General features: G+C 41.5%; 2 protein-coding genes across 2 annotated transcripts; one reads left to right on the forward strand and one right to left on the reverse strand.

Annotated features, from left to right (window-relative positions):
* Positions 1–2,897: 2,897 nt before the first annotated feature.
* kiaa1191 (KIAA1191 ortholog) lies at positions 2,898–14,663 on the forward strand. Its single transcript, XM_080837107.1, has 9 exons — positions 2,898–3,023; positions 5,280–5,403; positions 7,397–7,489; positions 7,997–8,184; positions 9,002–9,113; positions 9,323–9,444; positions 9,886–9,989; positions 10,174–10,358; positions 13,661–14,663. Exons 3-9 carry the CDS (start codon positions 7,471–7,473, stop codon positions 13,867–13,869), a joined length of 939 nt encoding a protein of 312 aa, XP_080693233.1. The 5' UTR covers positions 2,898–3,023; positions 5,280–5,403; positions 7,397–7,470; the 3' UTR covers positions 13,870–14,663.
* Positions 14,664–17,800: 3,137 nt separating this feature from the next.
* Positions 17,801–19,114, reverse strand: LOC308371475 (glycosyltransferase family 92 protein C33H5.2-like; the record flags this gene model as incomplete). The annotated part of the gene is made up of 1 exon (XM_080846384.1): positions 17,801–19,114. The coding sequence occupies one exon, from the start codon at positions 19,112–19,114 to the stop codon at positions 17,801–17,803; it is 1,314 nt and encodes a 437-aa protein (XP_080702510.1).
* Between the last annotated feature and the right edge of the window lie 573 nt (positions 19,115–19,687).

Consider the following 19,687-nt stretch of genomic DNA (forward strand, 5'->3'; position numbering starts at 1 on the left):
TCCATCTGCCAGCTGGCCAGACCCACCTTCCCCTTGCGAGAGCCAGATTGGGACATCCTGTCGATGACGCCAATGGACATGTCCAAGCCATGCCTGAGGCTTCACAGACACAGAGACGCAGTTTCCCCCATCTCCACTGCACACACACAGAGGGAGGCCAAGGGAGAGGCACCGGTGGAAAGTGGTTGTAGTCCCACTGAGCCAGTCAGTGTCGGCTCCACCCAAAAGCCCCTCGCCCTGACCTCAGATCCTCTGGAGTACCTCTACAGCAACGGAGCCTCTGAACGCCCGTGGAGGGCGGAGGAGAGAGGCTGCCCTCCGGCATGCAGGCCACGCAGCGGCAGCTTCCCACGTGCCTCGGCACCTCCCGACACCCGGCGCAAGAGCAGCTGCCCTGAGCTGAGCCTGCCCACACCTACACTCGCACTCGCACCCGCATCCGACTCCTCCGACGACGACAGGCAGGCTCCCCCAGCCACTCTGACGCAGCGCTCCCCACTGACCAAAAAGAAGCAAAGCGACCGCAGCGCTTCCATCCCCGCGGCTGGATCTCTCGGTAAGCCTCACAGCGCCCCCGCTGACTGGAGGGGGAAGGGCAGCCGAGGCATGGACAAAAACAACATGGTGTCTCACTGGATCGCTGAGTGTCGGAGCGCCTGGCGGGAAGCCATGGTACACGCCTGCATGCTGCCCGCTCTCGCTGAGAAGTAAACGCACCCACGCGTCACATGGAGCAGCACTCACGATGAATCTCAATGGAATGGCACTCTAACTCTCGCACTGTACACACTGCAAAATGTCAGATAAAGACAAGTAAAATGTTTACTCTTTAATGTTACTTGAGGTATGCAAATTTCTCTTATAATTGAAACTAGATGCCAATGTAACGGTGCCTGTGAATAATTAAAGTTGAGGGTTGAATGGCATTTTGCGTCAACTCTGTAGTTCTACAAAAATGTGGTATTGTATTCATTGCTTGTTTTGATTGTCCACTGTTTTATATTGTTGGGAATTACAAATAAAAATCCTTACATAATCTTAAAAGAAACTGGGGATCATTTCAGCTTGTCTCAGATGAATACAGTGTGTAGGCAGTGTTTTGGAATACGCCTTTGCGATGTATTCCATGTTCTGTGTTCTCTGATGCAGAATGAAATTGTATTGTGAAAATCAAGTCATGCCAGTCAGGGTTTTTATATATTTCTAAGATCTGCCAGGTATCTCCCACAACTAGCCTCTTCAATTACAAACAGGTATTTTACCTAGCAGTCAGGTTAATAGCCACATCCTACATGATGTCAGCAGGACTGACTGAGTGCAGACCAGTTAGTGGAGCTCCCTCTGCTGGCAGTTGAGTGGTAATGGCAACCAGCGTGATTGAAAATATCAGTGCAGTTACATGTTTATTTCTGATCTCAGGAATTGGAGAGAGTAATTGTTTATGTCAATAAAAAAGCAACAGAGAGCAGAAGCCATTCATTATTTATAATGATTTGGAGATTTTGCACCAGCACTTTTGGCTTCTGAACTTCTGTCTCATAGTAGAATTTGATAACATAGATATGGTATATAAAGCGTAAACATAATCATATATAGCATAAATAAATATTGGTATTTAATATTTTTGTTTAAAAACAATATCATACTATAAGATTTTATATTAGGACCAGATGAGAGTTAACTAAGATATGACTTATTGGAAAAAAGTGTAGCTACATGCTTGAGAATTGTTAGGCAGTGTTATGAAAAACAAATGCAGAGGAAGAATATTTTTTTAATGTATGCTAGTAACTCAGTCATGTTTCTCATTATCTTTGACCCACTTTAAAAATTCAAAGCACAAGGAGAAAATTTGAAGGTTACTTGGTGGCTGGATAAATGCTAAGTCATAGTCTCAGTCAACGTCTATCACATAATTTACAATTTCCTAAAGAATACAAAGATATGCTTCTTGGTATTAGATCGTACTGCCATGACCCTAGATTTTTTGTTTATATCAAGCAAGTAATGTTTCAGTTCTTTTCATTTTGTTCCTGTTGACACACTTTCATCTTGGATGTGGTGGTCATAGTTTGATTATAACTTTATTTCCATCAATCAGAAATGCCATTCATATTTATGGCACAGAATGGACAGGTACAGAGTGCAATGCAACAGTACCTTGAACTCATCATAAGATAACTTTTTGATCTACCAAATTGAATGCTTGCAGGAAGTAGGCCTATTTGCGGGTCAAAGATAAGGCATTTCGCTGTGGTGTGTGTTTGTGCTAGTACACACGAGAACATCATCCTACACAGAGAAACTAAAATGTTCCTCAGAAACCAGAAGAAAATATTTATTTTAAAAGTGACCTTAATTTGACATGTTAATGAAATATACCACAGACCAATTATGTTGCAGGGGTTTGGAGCTGATTGCCTGACATGCTCCTTATTTCTTGGAAAAAAAATAAAGATTGACATTGAAATCTATACCTCTGTGGAAAATTTAAACTGGAAAATTATCTCCTGTGTTACAGTCAGAAGGGGATTTTTTCTTTCGATGACCACAACCTTGTGGAAACAACTAGAAAGGTATTTTTTATGTATTTGCCAGGGAAGCTTACAACACTTTTAGCAATCAGCAGTTTATAGCCACGTAAGTCCATTTCTTTTTCTGGCTTTCTTTTTTGATTTCATCAGTCTCTGCCCTCTCCTTATCCATAGGGTTAGGATAGCCCTGGGTAAAAGCAATTTCGCCTTCATAAAAAAAAAATACATGGAACGATACAAAGTTATGGATTGGTTACAGAGTAACTATCGGGCGTTTCTCTTCAAATTGATAGGCCACATTTCATGTGACTGACGGGTCTAGCACTGCACACTAAGTTACTACTGCCCCTTTTCCTGTGTAAACTGGAAGCCATGGCAAAAACGATGTTGTCATCTTTTTCGGCCTTTCAAGAAAACTGTTGCAAGTGTTTGACAACCATGTTGGATTGTTAGCAACTTACAGGTGGAGCAGCAACAAGACCACATCAGGTATACAGATAGTCGTTTTTTTGTCGGTGCTTTTTGTCTTTTGCAAGGTTAGATAGCTAGCCAATTAGCTAGTGCTAGCATATAAGCTAACTGGTCACCGTTAACAGTACGCTGTTTGATCAGATGCTTATATTCAGTTCGTCGATTTAGAAACGTTGGATCCACACAGTGTTAGTTGTCTACAAATGTTATACCTTTTATTATTATGGTAGTAAGCATATGTGTGTTGTCTAGCCTGGTAGATGTACTGTTAGCGAGGTAGCCGCAACAGCTGTACGCACCATTCATTGTCAACAGGAGAATAGTTTGCCCGATAGCCAGCTAAAGTCACCAATTTAAAATCAGACTAGGCTAACTATGTGACTGTTGTGCACAAACGCCATACCTATGACCTCGGTTTTGGACCATTATTTTGATTGTGCACGAATGTCACAGACATTGTTTGTACACTGCGCAGCCATTGTGGCAGGTATTATGTAACAGTATCAATGTTCTTCTGACTTTAATCCTAAGAGATGTTTACACAACATCCCGTTCTAAATCGGCCAGGACATCCAGGATTGCAAGGCCGACAATCATACAGCTGTTGTCTTTTATGCCTTTTCTTAGCTTAATTACGCATAATTATATCGTTACCTCGAGTTGAATTTTACGCTAGTGAAGCCTCTAATTTCATATAGCCAGTAGGCTATGTATCGCACTAGGCCCTCATATGCAGGAGGCTGAGGGCTGAGTGAACAGCTGTAGCCCTTGCAGAAACTGTCAAAAATGCAGGAAATAAGAAAACTGGATGTTTTGTTCAACTGCGGTTGCCGTCTTGTCTGTCAAACATTGTAAGTATAGGGTTGTGCCAGAAGGCAGGACTCAGCAGCAGGTGACCTCATCAAAATGAGAATAATTAGCTTGGTTACTTCAAACAGACCAGTGTTGCTATTGGTCTTTCTTGCTTAGGAAGGTTTGTACCGTATTTATCCAAAAATCGCACGGTGTATAAACCGCATTACAGTATTTCATGTAATTTTATAAAACGAACCTGTGTTAAGCAAGCGTTTATTAAGTGTTTTGGTGTTGTGTAGGAATGGACGCTAAATGTATAAGTTAAATCGTTGATAGATCCCCTGGCAACCACTGAATTAACATGTTTGAGGGGGACAAGGGGGAGAGGAGACTTCACCCCCTTCATTCACTACATTGGTATCAGAGTAAGCCCTTGGTCCCATTATTTCTCTCAGGATTGTTTAATGTCTATGTAAAGCCAAGCCTGCCTTTTGTTGGTCAATTTATTTTGAGAAATTAAACTTACCTTAAGCTTCAGGTTATGCTTCAGGTAATGCAGCAAATTATGTTACAAAATCAATGTATAAACCACAGTCAATAGTCTGGAAATTACGGTAGGATACTATAGGATAAAATAATAGCATAATGAAAGGTTTTCAGTGACATTGACACCTGCTATTTCTTACATTTCAAAGATATTTACGCATTCAAGCATCAGGGAACCCCGGAAATGATTCTAAGTGTTCATGAAGGATGTCTCATTTATCTGCCAGAGGAGGGAAGATAGACGACCCACGAGCAAGGAAACACAAGAGCCTCCTTTGTGGAAGTCTTATGTTTGACTACAAGGCATGACGTGGCCTTTTGGACCCCATAGGCATATATTTTGGAATGTGTGAGGTTTAGCTCAAGATGAAGGAATGTGTGAGGTATAGCTCAAGATGAAAATTCCTTGCCCCTTTCTTCCTATACTTTCTTTTTACAATTTAAAATAAGATATAACAGTTTATGAAGGGAAATGCATTATAAGTTTAATCAAGAAAAGATCTTCCTTACTTATAATTATCATCTTATATGCAATTATTTCTTATATGCTGTCTATAACCACAGTCACATGTCAAGTCTAGCAAGAGGTAATGCTGCTGTGTCCTCAGTGTTTAACGCCTCATAATAGTGATGCGTGGGTAAGCTAGCATCCTTCCTAGTTTCCTTTACATTATTTTAAAGGGAGGGGCTAGGACGTAAGAAAAAAAAGGACTAATGACAGTAACAAAAATAATCAGAGTAAGTTGATTGCACCTATTCTTAGCCAAGGAAGTTCTGGGAAACACCTTGAAACTTCAAGGGACAGCTTGAGGTACACCTCACAAATGACCAAGGGTTAAGGCCTCGGGAAGCCCATCCCTAGCCTATTCCACGTGTTTTCTGGCACTGGCTGTGTCTCATCTTCCCTTTCTGTATTTTTTGGTTCTTCTCCAGCTCACCCCCAGCCAGCGCTCCTCCTGATCCCCCACAATGCTCCATCTGCAGCCCCCACTCTCTGTGAGTCGGCAAGAAATTCCTGTACTTTAGCAGAGGAAATTACATCTTTGCCATCCTCTCCGTAAGTATGCAGAACCTATAATTATGCATTTACTTTATCTGCCATTTGGTATGCCTGAAATCCGAAAGGAAGACGACTGGTGAATTCTGTTGCACAGCATGCAAATCAGGATAGTATGCTATTATTATTATTATTATCGCGGAGGTGCAAAATGGTTCCAAAAATCAAAACTCCATTAACACTATCTCAGCTTAAGATATGGAAGCAGGGATTGTAGGGCAGGGTGCAGGGATCGCCATTCAGGAGACTCATAAAGGTTAACAGTAAGACCTTTGGATCTCTCCTAGAACAGTTTGGTTCATTACCTCCACCAAGGAGGTTACTTTTGCGATTCGGTTTGCCAGTCTGTCAGAGGGTTACGCAAAAATCACTAGGCCAATTTTCAGGAAACTTGGTGGAGGGGTAGAGCATGGGCCAAAGAAGAACCCATTACATTTTGGAGCAGATCCATATTAAGGGGTAGATGCAATCATTTCTTTTCACCATTGACTTTGGCTGAGGGCTGCGTTTCCCCAGTGCCCTTCTTGTTTTCATAGTTAGTTCTTCTGACTAAATAGTAAGTTATGTCATGTATGTAAAGTTCGACACATTATACTAATGAGAGTATTTGCTCCCTACTGTCTGCTCACTGACCTCCTCTTTACCAGCATACTGACTATTGATCCCTTTTTTTAGTCCCATCAGTGTTGCCATCTGGCTGATATCAAGGGACACATTCAATTATACTCCATGAAATGGTGGACAGTGTATTTAGTCTGAGTCACCATAACTTTGGACTGGCTCGTTGTCAAAGGTTGCAAAGGATTGGAACTTTTCTGTTTATTTTTCCCATTTTATAGACCCTCCTATTTTACATGTTCTACGGAGGTAACAGGATATTTCCAGTTTGCGCTTGAGATGACAAAAATGTGTTCCTCTTGACTGCTTGGTTTGGCTCCAGCTTGTCCTCACAATCATTGGCAAGGATTTAACTAACTGTAGCTATGCCTATGAAACCTTATCATTCAAATAGGCCAGAATATTTGTAAGGTTTGTATCGGGTCCATCAGGTTGGAATAGGGAGTTCAGGACAGAATGCTACCTTCATATTGGAGTAAGTTTGGCATTTCAAATTGCATTGCATCAGCTATTTAGCCAACACGGTCAACCTCCATATATTCGCCCATGTTGAACAAACATGTTAAATGTAATGAAGCTTACAGTGACACTATGTCAACACTTGTTGACGACCAAATGGATTTAACTACTCGACCACTGAAAACAATTATTTCTACCACCATGATGAAGACACAGAGGTTGAAATTGTTTATTTTTTATTTTCTTATGTTTCCTAACTAATAATAATAATGATGACCATTCAAATACTTTTGATTATTCAAATAAGTGTTAATTAAACCAAATGAAATGTACTAATTATTATTCAGCAGAAGGTTAGGGCAGAATAACTTGCTCTCTTTCACAGTTCAGGAAAGAGCAAGCTTTGCAGATCTCCACTGTAGGCTTGAAAGGTGGAGTATTGGGGAAGAATGTCCCTTTTTCTCTTCACAACATGTCAACTCGAATAGCTTCATATTAACACTTAATGTCAGCCACAGGTTAAAGTTTCACACAAAATATCTACATTTTTGGAATATGCAGCGCCCCCCTCAGACTGTCAGGGTCTTTATCATTAAATGTGTTTTTATGTTTAATCTTGAATTTGGGTGAGCTCAAAAGACTCCTTGTCGATTTTAAGGGGTTAGACATTTTCATTCACACAGCTTACATCACAGAACGTCCTGAAAGGATGACCATTATATCGTCTGAATGTCTTGTGATTGTTCCCATGCAGAAATCAGCCCAAAATGACTTGAGTAACCCTGGTGGTGGTGGTGGTGGGTTAGATACAATTTGTATCACATTTAGTGAGCTGTTTAATGTTCTGTTGCAAATACGCTGGTTAAGGATGGTTTTGTAGTGCGTCATGTTAACTCTGATGTGTTTCTTTCTCCAGGTTAAGGCCTGCTGGTCCCACTGATCAACTTTTTCAGTCTCAACCGCCTATTGCATAACTTCACAACTGGAACAATGTCAAATGACATTCCAGGTAGGCATTGCCATGGTTGCACATTAGCCTGAGTGTCTTTCTGTGGACTGAATGTTTGTGTGAAGAAGTTTGAAACCAGAGAAATCCAGTTTGTTCATCATTTTCCAAAGCCATTTGTTATCGTGTTAAACGCTAGTTGTACATATTTGATGATGATCAAAACTTATGCCCACCGCCTTGATCATTTTATTTTCAAATATATTATAATGTATGTGGGGCAATCTGCAAAACTACATACTATATATAGCTTTGATATAAGTACTATTAAGTAGTGTGAACCTCTGTCTTAGCAGTTATACATTGATGAAAGGTTGCTGTAATTGGATAACTGTGTTTCAGTGACTAACTACCCTGGTTAATGTTTTATGTTGGTTTTGTTTGTGTCTTTTTCGACAAAAGGGACAGGGTTTTGATAACTGGCTTCAAGTCACTGAGAAAATGGCATCATTTCTCATTGCAGAGGTTGATGGTTACATTTGTATGTTTTTTTTTGTAACCTCCCTCCAGCCCTGGAGGGGGCGCCCTCTGATGGCATGTTGGGAGGGATGTCCATCCCCAGAGGGATGACCCGTCGCGCCATGAGCTACGACGACAGCCTGGAGGGGCCCATGGCACCGCTCCCCTCGGACATCAACATCAGCAACCTGTGGAGGAGGCCTGTCATTCCTGACCGCAAATTCCAGCGACTCACTGAAGTCTGTACTCTTCGTCCTATACTTATAATAACTAAATACCAGTCATCGGAGTTACATTGCTTGCAACAGCAAATCTGCTGATCATTTCCTTTACTAAGGAAGTGAATTTTCCAGCATTTTGTCATTCAGGATTTAATGCTTTAGTGAAAGTCGGCAATCTTTGGCAGTGTTCATTTTGGCAGCTCAGATTTGATTTATTTGCAAATCCGTTTAATATCAGATGGGTTTTATGATGCCTGACTAGCAAAAGCCACATGGAGTCAGATTTTTTTATTGAAGTAGATCCAAACAACATTCCACATGATGTGGTTTGAAATGCTTCCGATCGGACATCTGGGGACGTGTTTCAGTCTAACCCTGCAGATTCTTTGGGTACCTTTTGTTCTAAGACAGGAGCTGCTATGACCCTAGTGTCGCTGATAAGGCCGTGGTCTTTACCACAAGTTATGGTGATGACAACCTGAAACTTGAAACAACACCACCATCACTTTGTATCACTGAACATTTATTTAATTGGAGGCAAAATAAAACGGACAGATTGTCAGCTATTTCCATGCGGCCAATTCGCTTAACCAAGGTATCTTAACTGAACAGAATGAACATGTCGACAATACTACTCTGACCTACTTTAATACCGTAGACACTAATACACAGATTTGAAGGGATTGTTTACACACAACAGTGTGGATAGTCAATTCTGGAGCTGGGACAAAATAAACAAGGATGAACGTGATTTAGTTTGAACATGGCCTTTGTTTTAGGCTTTGCAATGGTTTGTGTGCTTGTGATAACAATGACCCTTTTTGACCCCATTCAGGAGGATGAAACAGGAAGTGAGCTGACACATGCTGCCGATGCTGAAGCTGCTAAACCGCGGGGCCCAGTGGTGAAGGCCAAAGCCTCAGTCCTCATGAACTCTCTGATTACTAGTAAGATGAGGAACTCCTCCATGAACTCTCTCGACTTTAACATGACATTTATTTGTGCCATTTTGATGGAATATTTAGTGGTGGTCTTTATAAATACTTTTTGCCAAAGTTAGCAGAAATTACATTTTTTAATGAAATTGATCTCATGTGAAGTAATACAAATCTGTGTGTCTAAATCCGCGTATGGGTGTTTGCTGTTAATCTTGTAGAGCAGACCCAGGAGAACATACACAGGTTCGAGAAGCAGGCAGGTCTGACTGACGCAGGCTACAGCCCACATAAAGGCCTGGTGGACGAGACCCACTACCACCGTATGGCTGACTCAATACATGTGAGTTCTGTACCAACCCTGTGCTCATATGTATTATTTAAGATGTCTAGAAATGTTATGTTTCCAACAGAAGAGAAGGACACAAATGACAATTGTTTTTAGTAAGGGTTAAATAAATTAGTTGTATCCATCTCATTATGAATAGTTTTTTATATAGTGGATTCAATCTGAGACTGAACTCAGAATTATGAGACACAGGTATTCTGAGGTTTAGTGATTATTAGGTTTTTGATAGAAAGGTCTTTGCGTCATCTATTACTTTGACGGTCTCTCAAGGTGCTTCTAATGATGCCCAGTTATTGTCTTGTCATTTTAGTTATGCAAGCTACTATTTGTTGCTACTCTTTCTTGAGCTTCAGGTGATAAATTGAGTAAACCTAATTTATGTGGCATTTTTGTTCTTTGTTTATCAGATTTTTGTATTATAATTTTTTCTTGTAGAAACTGCACATGCATAATAATGACCTGAAAGAAGAGAAACAAACCTCCTCTACTCAGTCTACTCCAACAACTACTCCACAACACTCACCCAAACAGAAGCGCAGGTAAAGAGCTCTAGAGACCATTTGACACAGACTGTTAAGCTCAGCATGACTGGCCTGGATTCCCATGTATTCATCGTGTGTGTGTGTGTGCGTGTGCGTGTGCGTGTGCGTGTGTGTGTGTGTGTGTGTGTGTTTTTCTGTGTGTGTGTGTGTGTGTGTGTGTGTGTGTGTGTGTGTGTCACAGGAGCTGGTTCAGCAGTCAGAGTTCTGCAGGTTCCATCACTAGCTCTGAGTTCAGCACTAGCTCCAGCTCTAGTGTTGATTTGGGAGCTGGCGAAGGAGGGTCTGTGGAACGCTGGAGTTTCTTTGGACCTCGCCCTCCTGTGCAGAAAACAGCCATCGACCCCGGTGCAGAGCCTTCGACTGCAGGTAAGGACAGTTTTATGTAATCAATGCTACAGCTCACTCCTCCAGCAGCCCTGTCTTGCAATCGCTCACGCTCTCTTTGCAATGACACTCTTAAACTGTTAAGACTTCAAGAATTTGTCCAATAATTTGTAGTTTCTGTCACCCCTAAGACACTGACGCTCAAGGCTGTCGTTTGATTATACGTACTACAATGCCCATGATGCACCATGTGAATCTCTTCACTGGCCTTAGATGGTGTGTCTGAGCATTTGATAAATGTACTGTAGAAATTACGAAAGATATTGGGTCTGGTTAGGTGGTACGCTTGTAACACAAGAGTTGGATCAGTTGACTTGTAAAGTGTTAATGTGGTTGATATGTATGGTTAGTAATTTAATTGTAGCAGTAGTAGTAGTAGCAGCAGTAGTTCTACTTCTAATAGCAGTAGTCGTAGAAGTATTATAACATCAAAGATAATTTATGGACAGTGCTGATTTGGTCACAGTTGTAAGGGAAAAATGGATAACTGTTGTGGTTGATGCAGCAGTCTTTATTCTTTCCTCTTTCCTCTCAGCAATCACATGAAACCTACTATGGATTCAGCTAGGGATGCAAATGATTAATCGACTTTAGATTAATTGTCGATTAAGAGGTTGCTCGATCAAAATGTATTAATCACGATTAATCGCTAGAGGGCGCTAGCGCGAGAGACCGGTTGAAAACAAATGTTCTCTGTGTAATGCGGTATTGAAATACAATAGTTCCACTAGCTCACTCAGTTATCATTTGAACACCGTGCATGCTGCTGTCCTGCATGGCACCACCAGTTCACCTGGTCAACCTTAAATCACAGCTACACTGTATTATACCTTCTCTCGCTTACTGCCGCGAGTTATGGCTTATAGTCTTAAAACTCAGGTTAGCTAATAGCTCGTTAGCGGGCTAGCTCACTGAGACTTCATAGAGTTAGCTACCTAGCTCGTTAGCGGGCTAGCTCACCTTGCTATGAATGTGAATATCTCTGTCTACTCCCGCGCTAACGTGTGCCCGCGAGTTTGGCTCATGAGAGTTAGTAAGTAAGTAAGTAAGAGTTGAGTTGGCTATTTAGCTTGATAGCGGACTAGCTCACTCAGGCTTAATGATTAGATACCTAGCTCGTTAGCGGGCTAGCTTACCTTTGCCTGATGGCTTGTCATTAAGAATGTAACTACTCTATCCCTCACTACCGTGAGCGCGAGTTGAACTTCAGAGAGTTGTGTTGGCTATTTAGCTTGTAATAGCCTAGATGCAGTTTCTTCATAATCTATAGGCTCAATAATATTCTGTTTGGCTCTATTTAATTTCTTCTATTCTTTTTTGTTTTATGTCTGTTTCAAATGCAAGAACTGAGCCAGTCCATAATTTATTTCTTTTTTTTTTAAATTAATGAATGGATTTTGTTCTACCATTAAAAAAAACTTTTCTGCTTTCTTTTCCTAATGCATAATTACTTGAGGAATATAGAATAGAATAGAATTATCATAATGTAATGTAATATAATAATAATAGGGCCTATTTTTAAGGGCCCTATTGAAGCACTGAAACTCAGGTGAAAAACGCCGCAATTAATCGAAAGTCGATCGATAAGATTATCAACTAATGATTAATGAATTAATCGATAATTTGCATCCCTAGATTCAGCAGTGATGGTCTGAACGACGACCTTTTAAAACTCTAGCATATGGTTTAAGTTGACACCTTATCAATGTAAAGTATCCTGGCTTGTAATGCAAATAACAGGTTTAGTGACTTTTTTATAACTCGGTATGATATTTACGTTTCTACGACCGTTTGCCTGGGATGGTTCTCACCGACCTACTCTGAGTTCCTGCCACCAGGTGCAGAGATGGGCAAAAATACATCAAAATGTATTTTGATACAAAATACAAAATACCGATCAAATAAATGTATCAAAATAAAATACAAAATACTGTTGCCAGAAAATGTAACAAAATGCAATACATGTATTTTGTATTTTTAAAATACAGGAAATACTTTTTCTGAATTTTCAGTTTTCTCTCAATTTGGTATAGCAGAACATTCAGGTTTGGGCTATTCAGTGGCGTAACGTAGTTATCAAGGGCCCAGGTGCAGGCTATTATGACGGGCCCTTGTCAGTGTTGTAAGGCAGTGGTTCTCAAACATTTGAGTCCCGTATCCTTTTTTTCATGTTTGTAACCGCCGCCACCTTGCCCCTGCCCCCGCACACATATTCTGCCTACTACACCTGTCAGTGTAATTTTTTCGCTGAATATAGGTATAGCCTACATCAGTATTTTTGGCAATGTGACTTGGCTATTCAGACTATTTAGATTGACATAAATATGTCTATGGGCCCTTGCTACGGGGCTATATAATGTACACAAAGCTCTGGTGAACCCAGTAAAAAAGGAAGAAGAGTCACAGAATGTCAGTGTAACTAAGCAAAGCTATTAAAAGACAACAACTTGATTGATTTTGTATATTGGGCTCTCAATGCAATCTCTATGGCTTCCGGGAGGGCTATCCCCACCATGCTTTCGTCATACGTAATTGCGTATAAGGACATCATACGGCTTTGATTAAGTCACATTCTGTCAAGATGACTAACGTTCAGTGCAACAACTCGATTCGCTCTTTGAAAGAACCTCCTTTTAGTCGGTGTACTAATGAAGATAAATTGACAGGGATCAAGACAGCTATCTAAGTTTTCGACCTGAGCCCTGTTTTGTGAAGAAAATGGATTTAACATGAGAGTCAATGAGAGAGATCTGGGGTGATTTCCTTTTCACCCCAAAAAGGGGCGGGCCATAAGAAGCACCACTTTTGGCAAATTGACTGATGCCTGATTCGACAATGACATTCAGAGGCAGATCAGATGGTCTAGTGGTAGAATCCGACAGAAAAAACACTGCCTAAACACTGGAGAAAGTATTTTGAGTATTTTAAATACAAAATTACTCCACTCTAAAGTATTTTGTGACAATGGTTCCAAAACTTTACATGGGAGGGCCCCTTTTGAAAAAAAAATTACACAGTTGTCATGGTAGATGATATAGTGATATAGATTATCTTAAAGCTTTGTTGTTTTAAAGAGCTAGATTTGTTGTAAGAGAATGTAAATATCCCCTACACTAATTCTGTCCCTTTAGTTTGTCTCTGACTTTCTCTCTGAGTTTGAGAGCTTTCTGCTGGAAGAACAATAAAAGTGATCATTATTTAAACATTGTACCCAGGTAGCACTTTGGAACACGTTCTCTTGTATATATTTCTATAAAGCTTGACTGACCACTTTCTTCTCCCAGCGGGGTTTGCTTTGCAGCCCTATAAGGGAGCCCAGAAGCCTACCCCTATGGAGGTGATGAAGGCTCAGGCCACTCGGCTGGCAGAGGACCCTGCCAACCTCAAAGCTCCCAAGATGGAGATCCCCACCATGGACGGAAAGAGGCAGACGACCCGGCCTCACAAGCTGAAGCACCGCGACATGAACGTCCTGGCCCCCTCTGGTTTCTAAGCGCCCTGCTTTCCACCCTGCCTGATATTGTAGCCATTTGTCGTGTCTTCTCTGCATTTCCAGCACTCTTGACCCTTGTGCTGTCATGTTACGCGCATACGCACAGTAGTTGAAGTATTCCCTCTGAATCCCGACCTCCGTGGACCCCCAGTATAGTTCCGTCAGTGAAGTACTTACAGTTCTGCCTCCCCAACGAACAGTAGCTGTTAGTAATAATGTGTTGTCTGTGTGTTGAAGTACTGCTGTTTATGCCATTTTATTTCACCTGCCTCTTAATTTTGCCTTTTGTTGTGTGTTAAATCATTAATTTTTCATTTCTTTGAACATTCCTAATTCAGAATGGTGCAGCATTTGTAATAATTAATGTTGGTGATGCAACATTTGATGATGAACATTTGAGCATTTTAATATGAATGTTTGTGTTGTTTTTTTCACACATATGTTCTATAGTACAGGGCTTCAAAAAGCACCACATTTGTGATGTCATACAGGAACTCTCATAGTGACTGGTTTTATGTGTCACCTAACTGTTTTTATGGCCAACAATTCTCTGTGGTCTTCAATCTGTGATCATAATATTTCACGCTCGGTGTGAATCAATGAAGTGATTCTGCCGAGAAAAAAAAAAACCTTCAAATTAAGGTAATATGGGCATTATGCATTTGTTTTATATGTATTATTTAAGATGTCTAGAAATGTTATGTTTCCAGTGGTCCAACATTTCATTTGAATTTCAAGATTTTGAAGGATTTGCAGTTCATTGTCTTCAACACAGATGTAAACAACTGAATAAAACAGCCTAAGTGGATTCTCAATGCGGTCATCTCAAACATAACATCTGTGTGATTTTATTCTTCAACAGTCTCCCTGTTTGGTTTAGTCGCCTATGCTGTGTTTTAGAGATGACGAATGCAGACTGCTGCTGCTTTCAGAAATCATATTTACCTTGATTGTAATACAGTAGAGGACTGCCAACACATCCAGAAAATCACTACATTACATTCTGGACATTAAATACACTTAACTCTTATTACCTTTGAACTTGGCCTACACTCATTATGAATTTGGTTTAGGTACATTTAAAAGTTAACAAGTGTGGCAGTATATTACTACACAAAGCTGATGCTGGCCATTGAGATTCTGGAAAACACATAGGCAGAGAGTACACATTAAGCCATTAAAACATTGTCATTTCAAGATGAGTTCTTGTATGAGCGCTACCGATTCAGCCGACAAGGAACAAGTCATTTACAAGACCTTCCTGAGTCATTTATTGCAAACACCAGCGTCGAACATTGACTGTCTTGCACTTTTTTTCAAGTGTAGCTTCAGCCCTACGCCGAACAGGCCCCATGTGTCTACCCGTAAGCATACATTTTATCTTGTCATGAGGGCAAGCTGTTGGCCTATTCTTGTGTATTTTGTTCAGAAGGTGAAATCAATGGGAGTAAGGAAGCATGTGTGGTCTGATGATAGATAGAAATGACAGCAATTACAGGGAAACGGTGTGCCAATTAAACAGAGATAACTAAACAACATAGTTATAACATTACAAATTTAGAAAAAAATCTTTTTTGACAAGGTTTTCAGCAAAACTGCCTGTTTTAACCCTTGGAGGTCGCCATAGTCCCGTGGGGAATATTGTGTTCTTGCGAGGAATTGCCTTTAAAGCTCTGTTGGTTTTTGTCCTACAGACATCAAAACAACCCCCCAAGGTGCAATAGATTGGGTGCAATAGATTCTTCTCTTGGTGGTATTCCAAAGAAGAACTGCTGGAGGGCGACACGTAGGTTCCTGCATCTGTCTACATTATGTACATAATGCACTCTGGAATTCAGTCAGTGAAACATGTCATTTAGCTGTAAAAGTGGAGCATAGCGTGTAGTGTAATGATCAAATAGGTAAAATGTACACGTAGGGAAGAAATCCTAGGAAATACCTTGGACTTGTATCTGAGATGGGGACCAATCACAATCCTGTGTCAGTACCATTTTTCCTTTTAATAAAATTTGTTGTAGGGCGGGAACAATACACGGTAAAGTTTCAGAGAGTAATTCCGGGGGGGGGGGGGGGGGTTGGGCACAGGAAAATTGCAGATGACCCTGCCCCGCCCCCTCCCCCCGCTACGGAGTTTGTCCGTCTTTTTCACATGCGGATGACCCCGCCCCCTCTCCCCGCATCTAAGTTTTGCCATCTTTTTCACATGCAGGGACGTAATAACTCTTTTTTAAAATACACAGAGAACAGAAATGCCCGGCATGGCAAAATCCCCGGGCCGATTTTGGAATCCGGATGCATTTTTTTAGGTCTCGATAAGAGGGCATGTCCCGGTAGAATTGTATTTACAATGACTGTTGAGGGGGACAACTTTATGGTTCGTCCCCCCTGGGATCTCCGCCTATGATCACCAGAAACTCCACCATTTTTGTCTTGGACTAATTGTCCTCTTGACATTGACAGACTCATGTAACTGGAGCAACCTCTCTAGGGATAGGAGTCGAGAACCGGTTCTTGTTAAGATTCATTGGAATCGTTAGCAAAGTCCTTTTCAATTCCGCTATCGATGTAGGTGCCGTTTGCGCATGCGCAAAGACGTCAAGCGCACACAGCTTTGTTTTGTTTAGACTGCAACCAACATGGCGTCAAGGCAGAGGCATTTAAAAGTGCGAAAAGATGACCACAGGGCCACTTGCAATACTTGCAAAAGGTCTATTTCGTCAAAGGGCGGAAATACTACCATTATGCCGAAACATTTGTCCATGCAGCATGCAATAACTTTGCAGGAATGTCGCGGTTCTGAGCGTTACGGAGTGACGATAGCGTTTATGAATCTCAACCAAGCAACAGCACGGCTAACGTTTAGGGATGGGAATCGAGAGCCGGTTCTTGATAAGAACCAGTTCCCAGTGGACAGATTCCTTGGACTGGTTAGCCAAAGGCCTTTACAATTCCACTATCGATGAAGTTGCTGTTTGCGATAAGCAAGAATCGGAATGGAATGGGAATTGTTAAAATCGTATCAATTCTCATCCCTAGACCTCTCCCTCTATGTGCTGGTGGAGAAACATGACGCCACAACCACACTAGGTCTGCACTTTTCTTTTCTGTAGTATGACAGGCCTCTACGATAAGTCTCCAGGTCATACACAGTAAGTCTTTAAGCAACAGACAGCACAAAAACAGTTGCACTGGCCTTAGTTCACACCAGTGCCAAACCATACTCCGTGTAGACTATATGGTCCCTATCCATTTCTGACCTGAGTACACCTTTGGGATGTGGATTCACCTTATCTTATCTTTCTCAGGTATCTTTACCTTTATCAGGTCTGTGTAGCTTTATCCGTGTCATTCAATGTATACTGCACACACTGGAAAGGATATAAGGGTCGATAAGCACTGCAGCCAAGGAAAAAACCATCAGATAATGAAGCAGCTACTCAGTATGGTGTTGTAAATGGGAGGGCAAGAAGTGGCATTTGGTGGGCATGAGGATTCTGCTCTTGGGGTAATGCCATTTGTAAATTAAAAAGTTTGTAAACGCCAGATAGTCATAGAGGGTTTTGCCTTATCAAAATAGAGGAGAGGGCTACTTTTGTAGAAGTAAGTTGGGCAGGAGCTGTAAATGTTTGTTTTAATACCAATCATCCGATGTTTGTAAAAGAGATTTTTACTTCGACTACTGTTTTGTCACCAGGATTATATCATTCGTAGTTTGATCTTTGAAACTTACTTTCTTAGTTTTATAGTTAGTGATGACTTGATTTGGACAATCAAACTAAAAGTATTATAAACACCTAATACACTGTTTGCACTGTTGCAAAGTTTTATTTTTTGTTGGCTTGTTTGTTTTTTTGTGGCATGTGAAGCAAAACAGAATATATAGCCTACAGCGTTACCAAACTGCTATGTCACCGTAGGAAGCATCGGTATTTCACAACACACCTGATTCATTCAGTGCACGATCAATACTGGAAATCAAAAGCTCCTCAAATTCCCAGAGTTTCTTGTCGACAAACAGCTGGTCTTTGGAGAGTTGTCCTTGCAGTGGCACCCTGACATGGATGATGCGGCATACATCGAACGGGACGGTGAAGACGAGTCCGAAGTGCTTCAGCGTGGAGTGTACTGAAGTCTGCTCCACGCTCCGGGGGCTGATGAGCAGCTTGGTGGGGTTAAACACGTGCTTCCTGTCCGGCTCTCGGTAGACATGCCCCAGGATGTTCACACCAGGAACACCCCTCCACTGAGGCAGACGAAATCGGCCGCTGTCATCGAACTGAGTTTTGGGGAAGATGTGGTTCTCGATACTGAAGACCCCTACGTTGGGATGCTGCTGCTGTAAAGTGCCCATTAACTTCTCCAGGTTGGCATGCTTGTAAGGCATAATGATCTCATCAATGTCATTCAGCAGGAGGTACTTTGACTGGTACATGTATCTGTATATGCATTCGTTCAGAGTGGTCAGCTGTCCATAATAATGCAAGTCCCCATGGTGTAAGTCATACTTCCACCCAGTAGAGGGCATTAAGAACTTGTCTATTGGCCAAGGCACAACCTCCAGCATGCCCTCTTTCCTGTAGTACTGGAGAATTTTCTCGACGTCTGGGCCACAGCTGGTGTTGTAGATGACAACCCTCTGAACCCCTATAAGCTTGTACACCTCCATGGTTTGTACAAATTGGAGGGCATTATTGTACTCCCCAAAAAGGTTAGATATGCATACAGTAAAGTTGTACTTAAACGATTCCTTGACCTCCTGGTTTTGGATTGATAAAAATGTCAAATGGGCGTATGCGTTAGCTGTTATGCTGACATGTGTGGCTTGCTGTATCTCTGGACTCATACACAACACATCTGAAGTCACAAAAGGAAAGCCGAAGTCATCGCTGTGCACGTCAACTTTTGCCGGTGAAAATGCGCACTGATTCAGAGCCCAATCAGCCTTAGCGTTAGTATTAGCGTTAGCATTAGCACATAGGACACAGTAGAGCGGCTGCAGCTCCTGCTTGCAGATGATGCTGATCACCCTGATGGCCCCGCCCAGTCTGTGGTCCTTAAAGGCAGACACCATGAGGTGCCTGGTGCCTTGGATGGGGGTGATGGTGTCTGTGGGCAGTTCAGGCTCAGCAGAAGGTCGTTTGCTGCTCATGAGGTTCACTAGGGTTATCACGTGCTCCCACCTCAGCATCAGGAAGATGGTCAAGGCACTAATGCCAACCACCAGCGCCAGCTTCCTCTGTATCATGTTTGTTCAGTCTGCTGGGATACAGCATCTACAATCTGTACAGCCAAAGTGAGACACAAAATTACTCAAGAGCACTTTCATGTACACACACAGACAGAAACACACTTACATATTGGCAAATTATCACAGTTACAGACACGCTCACGTCTAATTGTAACAAGTAAATTTGCCTTACAAACACTAGAAATAGCACAACTGGGTGTGAAGTTACCCATTGAAATGCACTTTTGATGACGTAATTCTTTCTTTTCAAAGGTTTTTCAAAGAAGGAAGAATACAATCTTGTCGTTCTGTCAGTGGTTCAAAGCCAAGAGCAAAAAGTATTGGGCTCTGAGGAGAGCCGTGAGCATTAGGGCAATGGAAGATGAAAAAGATATTATATTCAAAAACAGTGCCAAATGCTTTACTGAGGTCCAATAACACTAGGAATGATGTTTAATCTGTATTTGCATTAAATCCACAATTTGAGAGAATTGATATTTTTTGCTTCTACGCTCCCCCTAAAGTTGCGGAGTGTAACTCACTTTAACTCCACGGTCATGAATACAAATCGCTCTTCGAGATCCACATGTA

The sequence above is a fragment of the Sprattus sprattus genome (genome assembly GCF_963457725.1).
Source record: "Sprattus sprattus genome assembly, chromosome: 1".
In the NCBI taxonomy this organism is placed as follows: domain Eukaryota; kingdom Metazoa; phylum Chordata; class Actinopteri; order Clupeiformes; family Clupeidae; genus Sprattus; species Sprattus sprattus.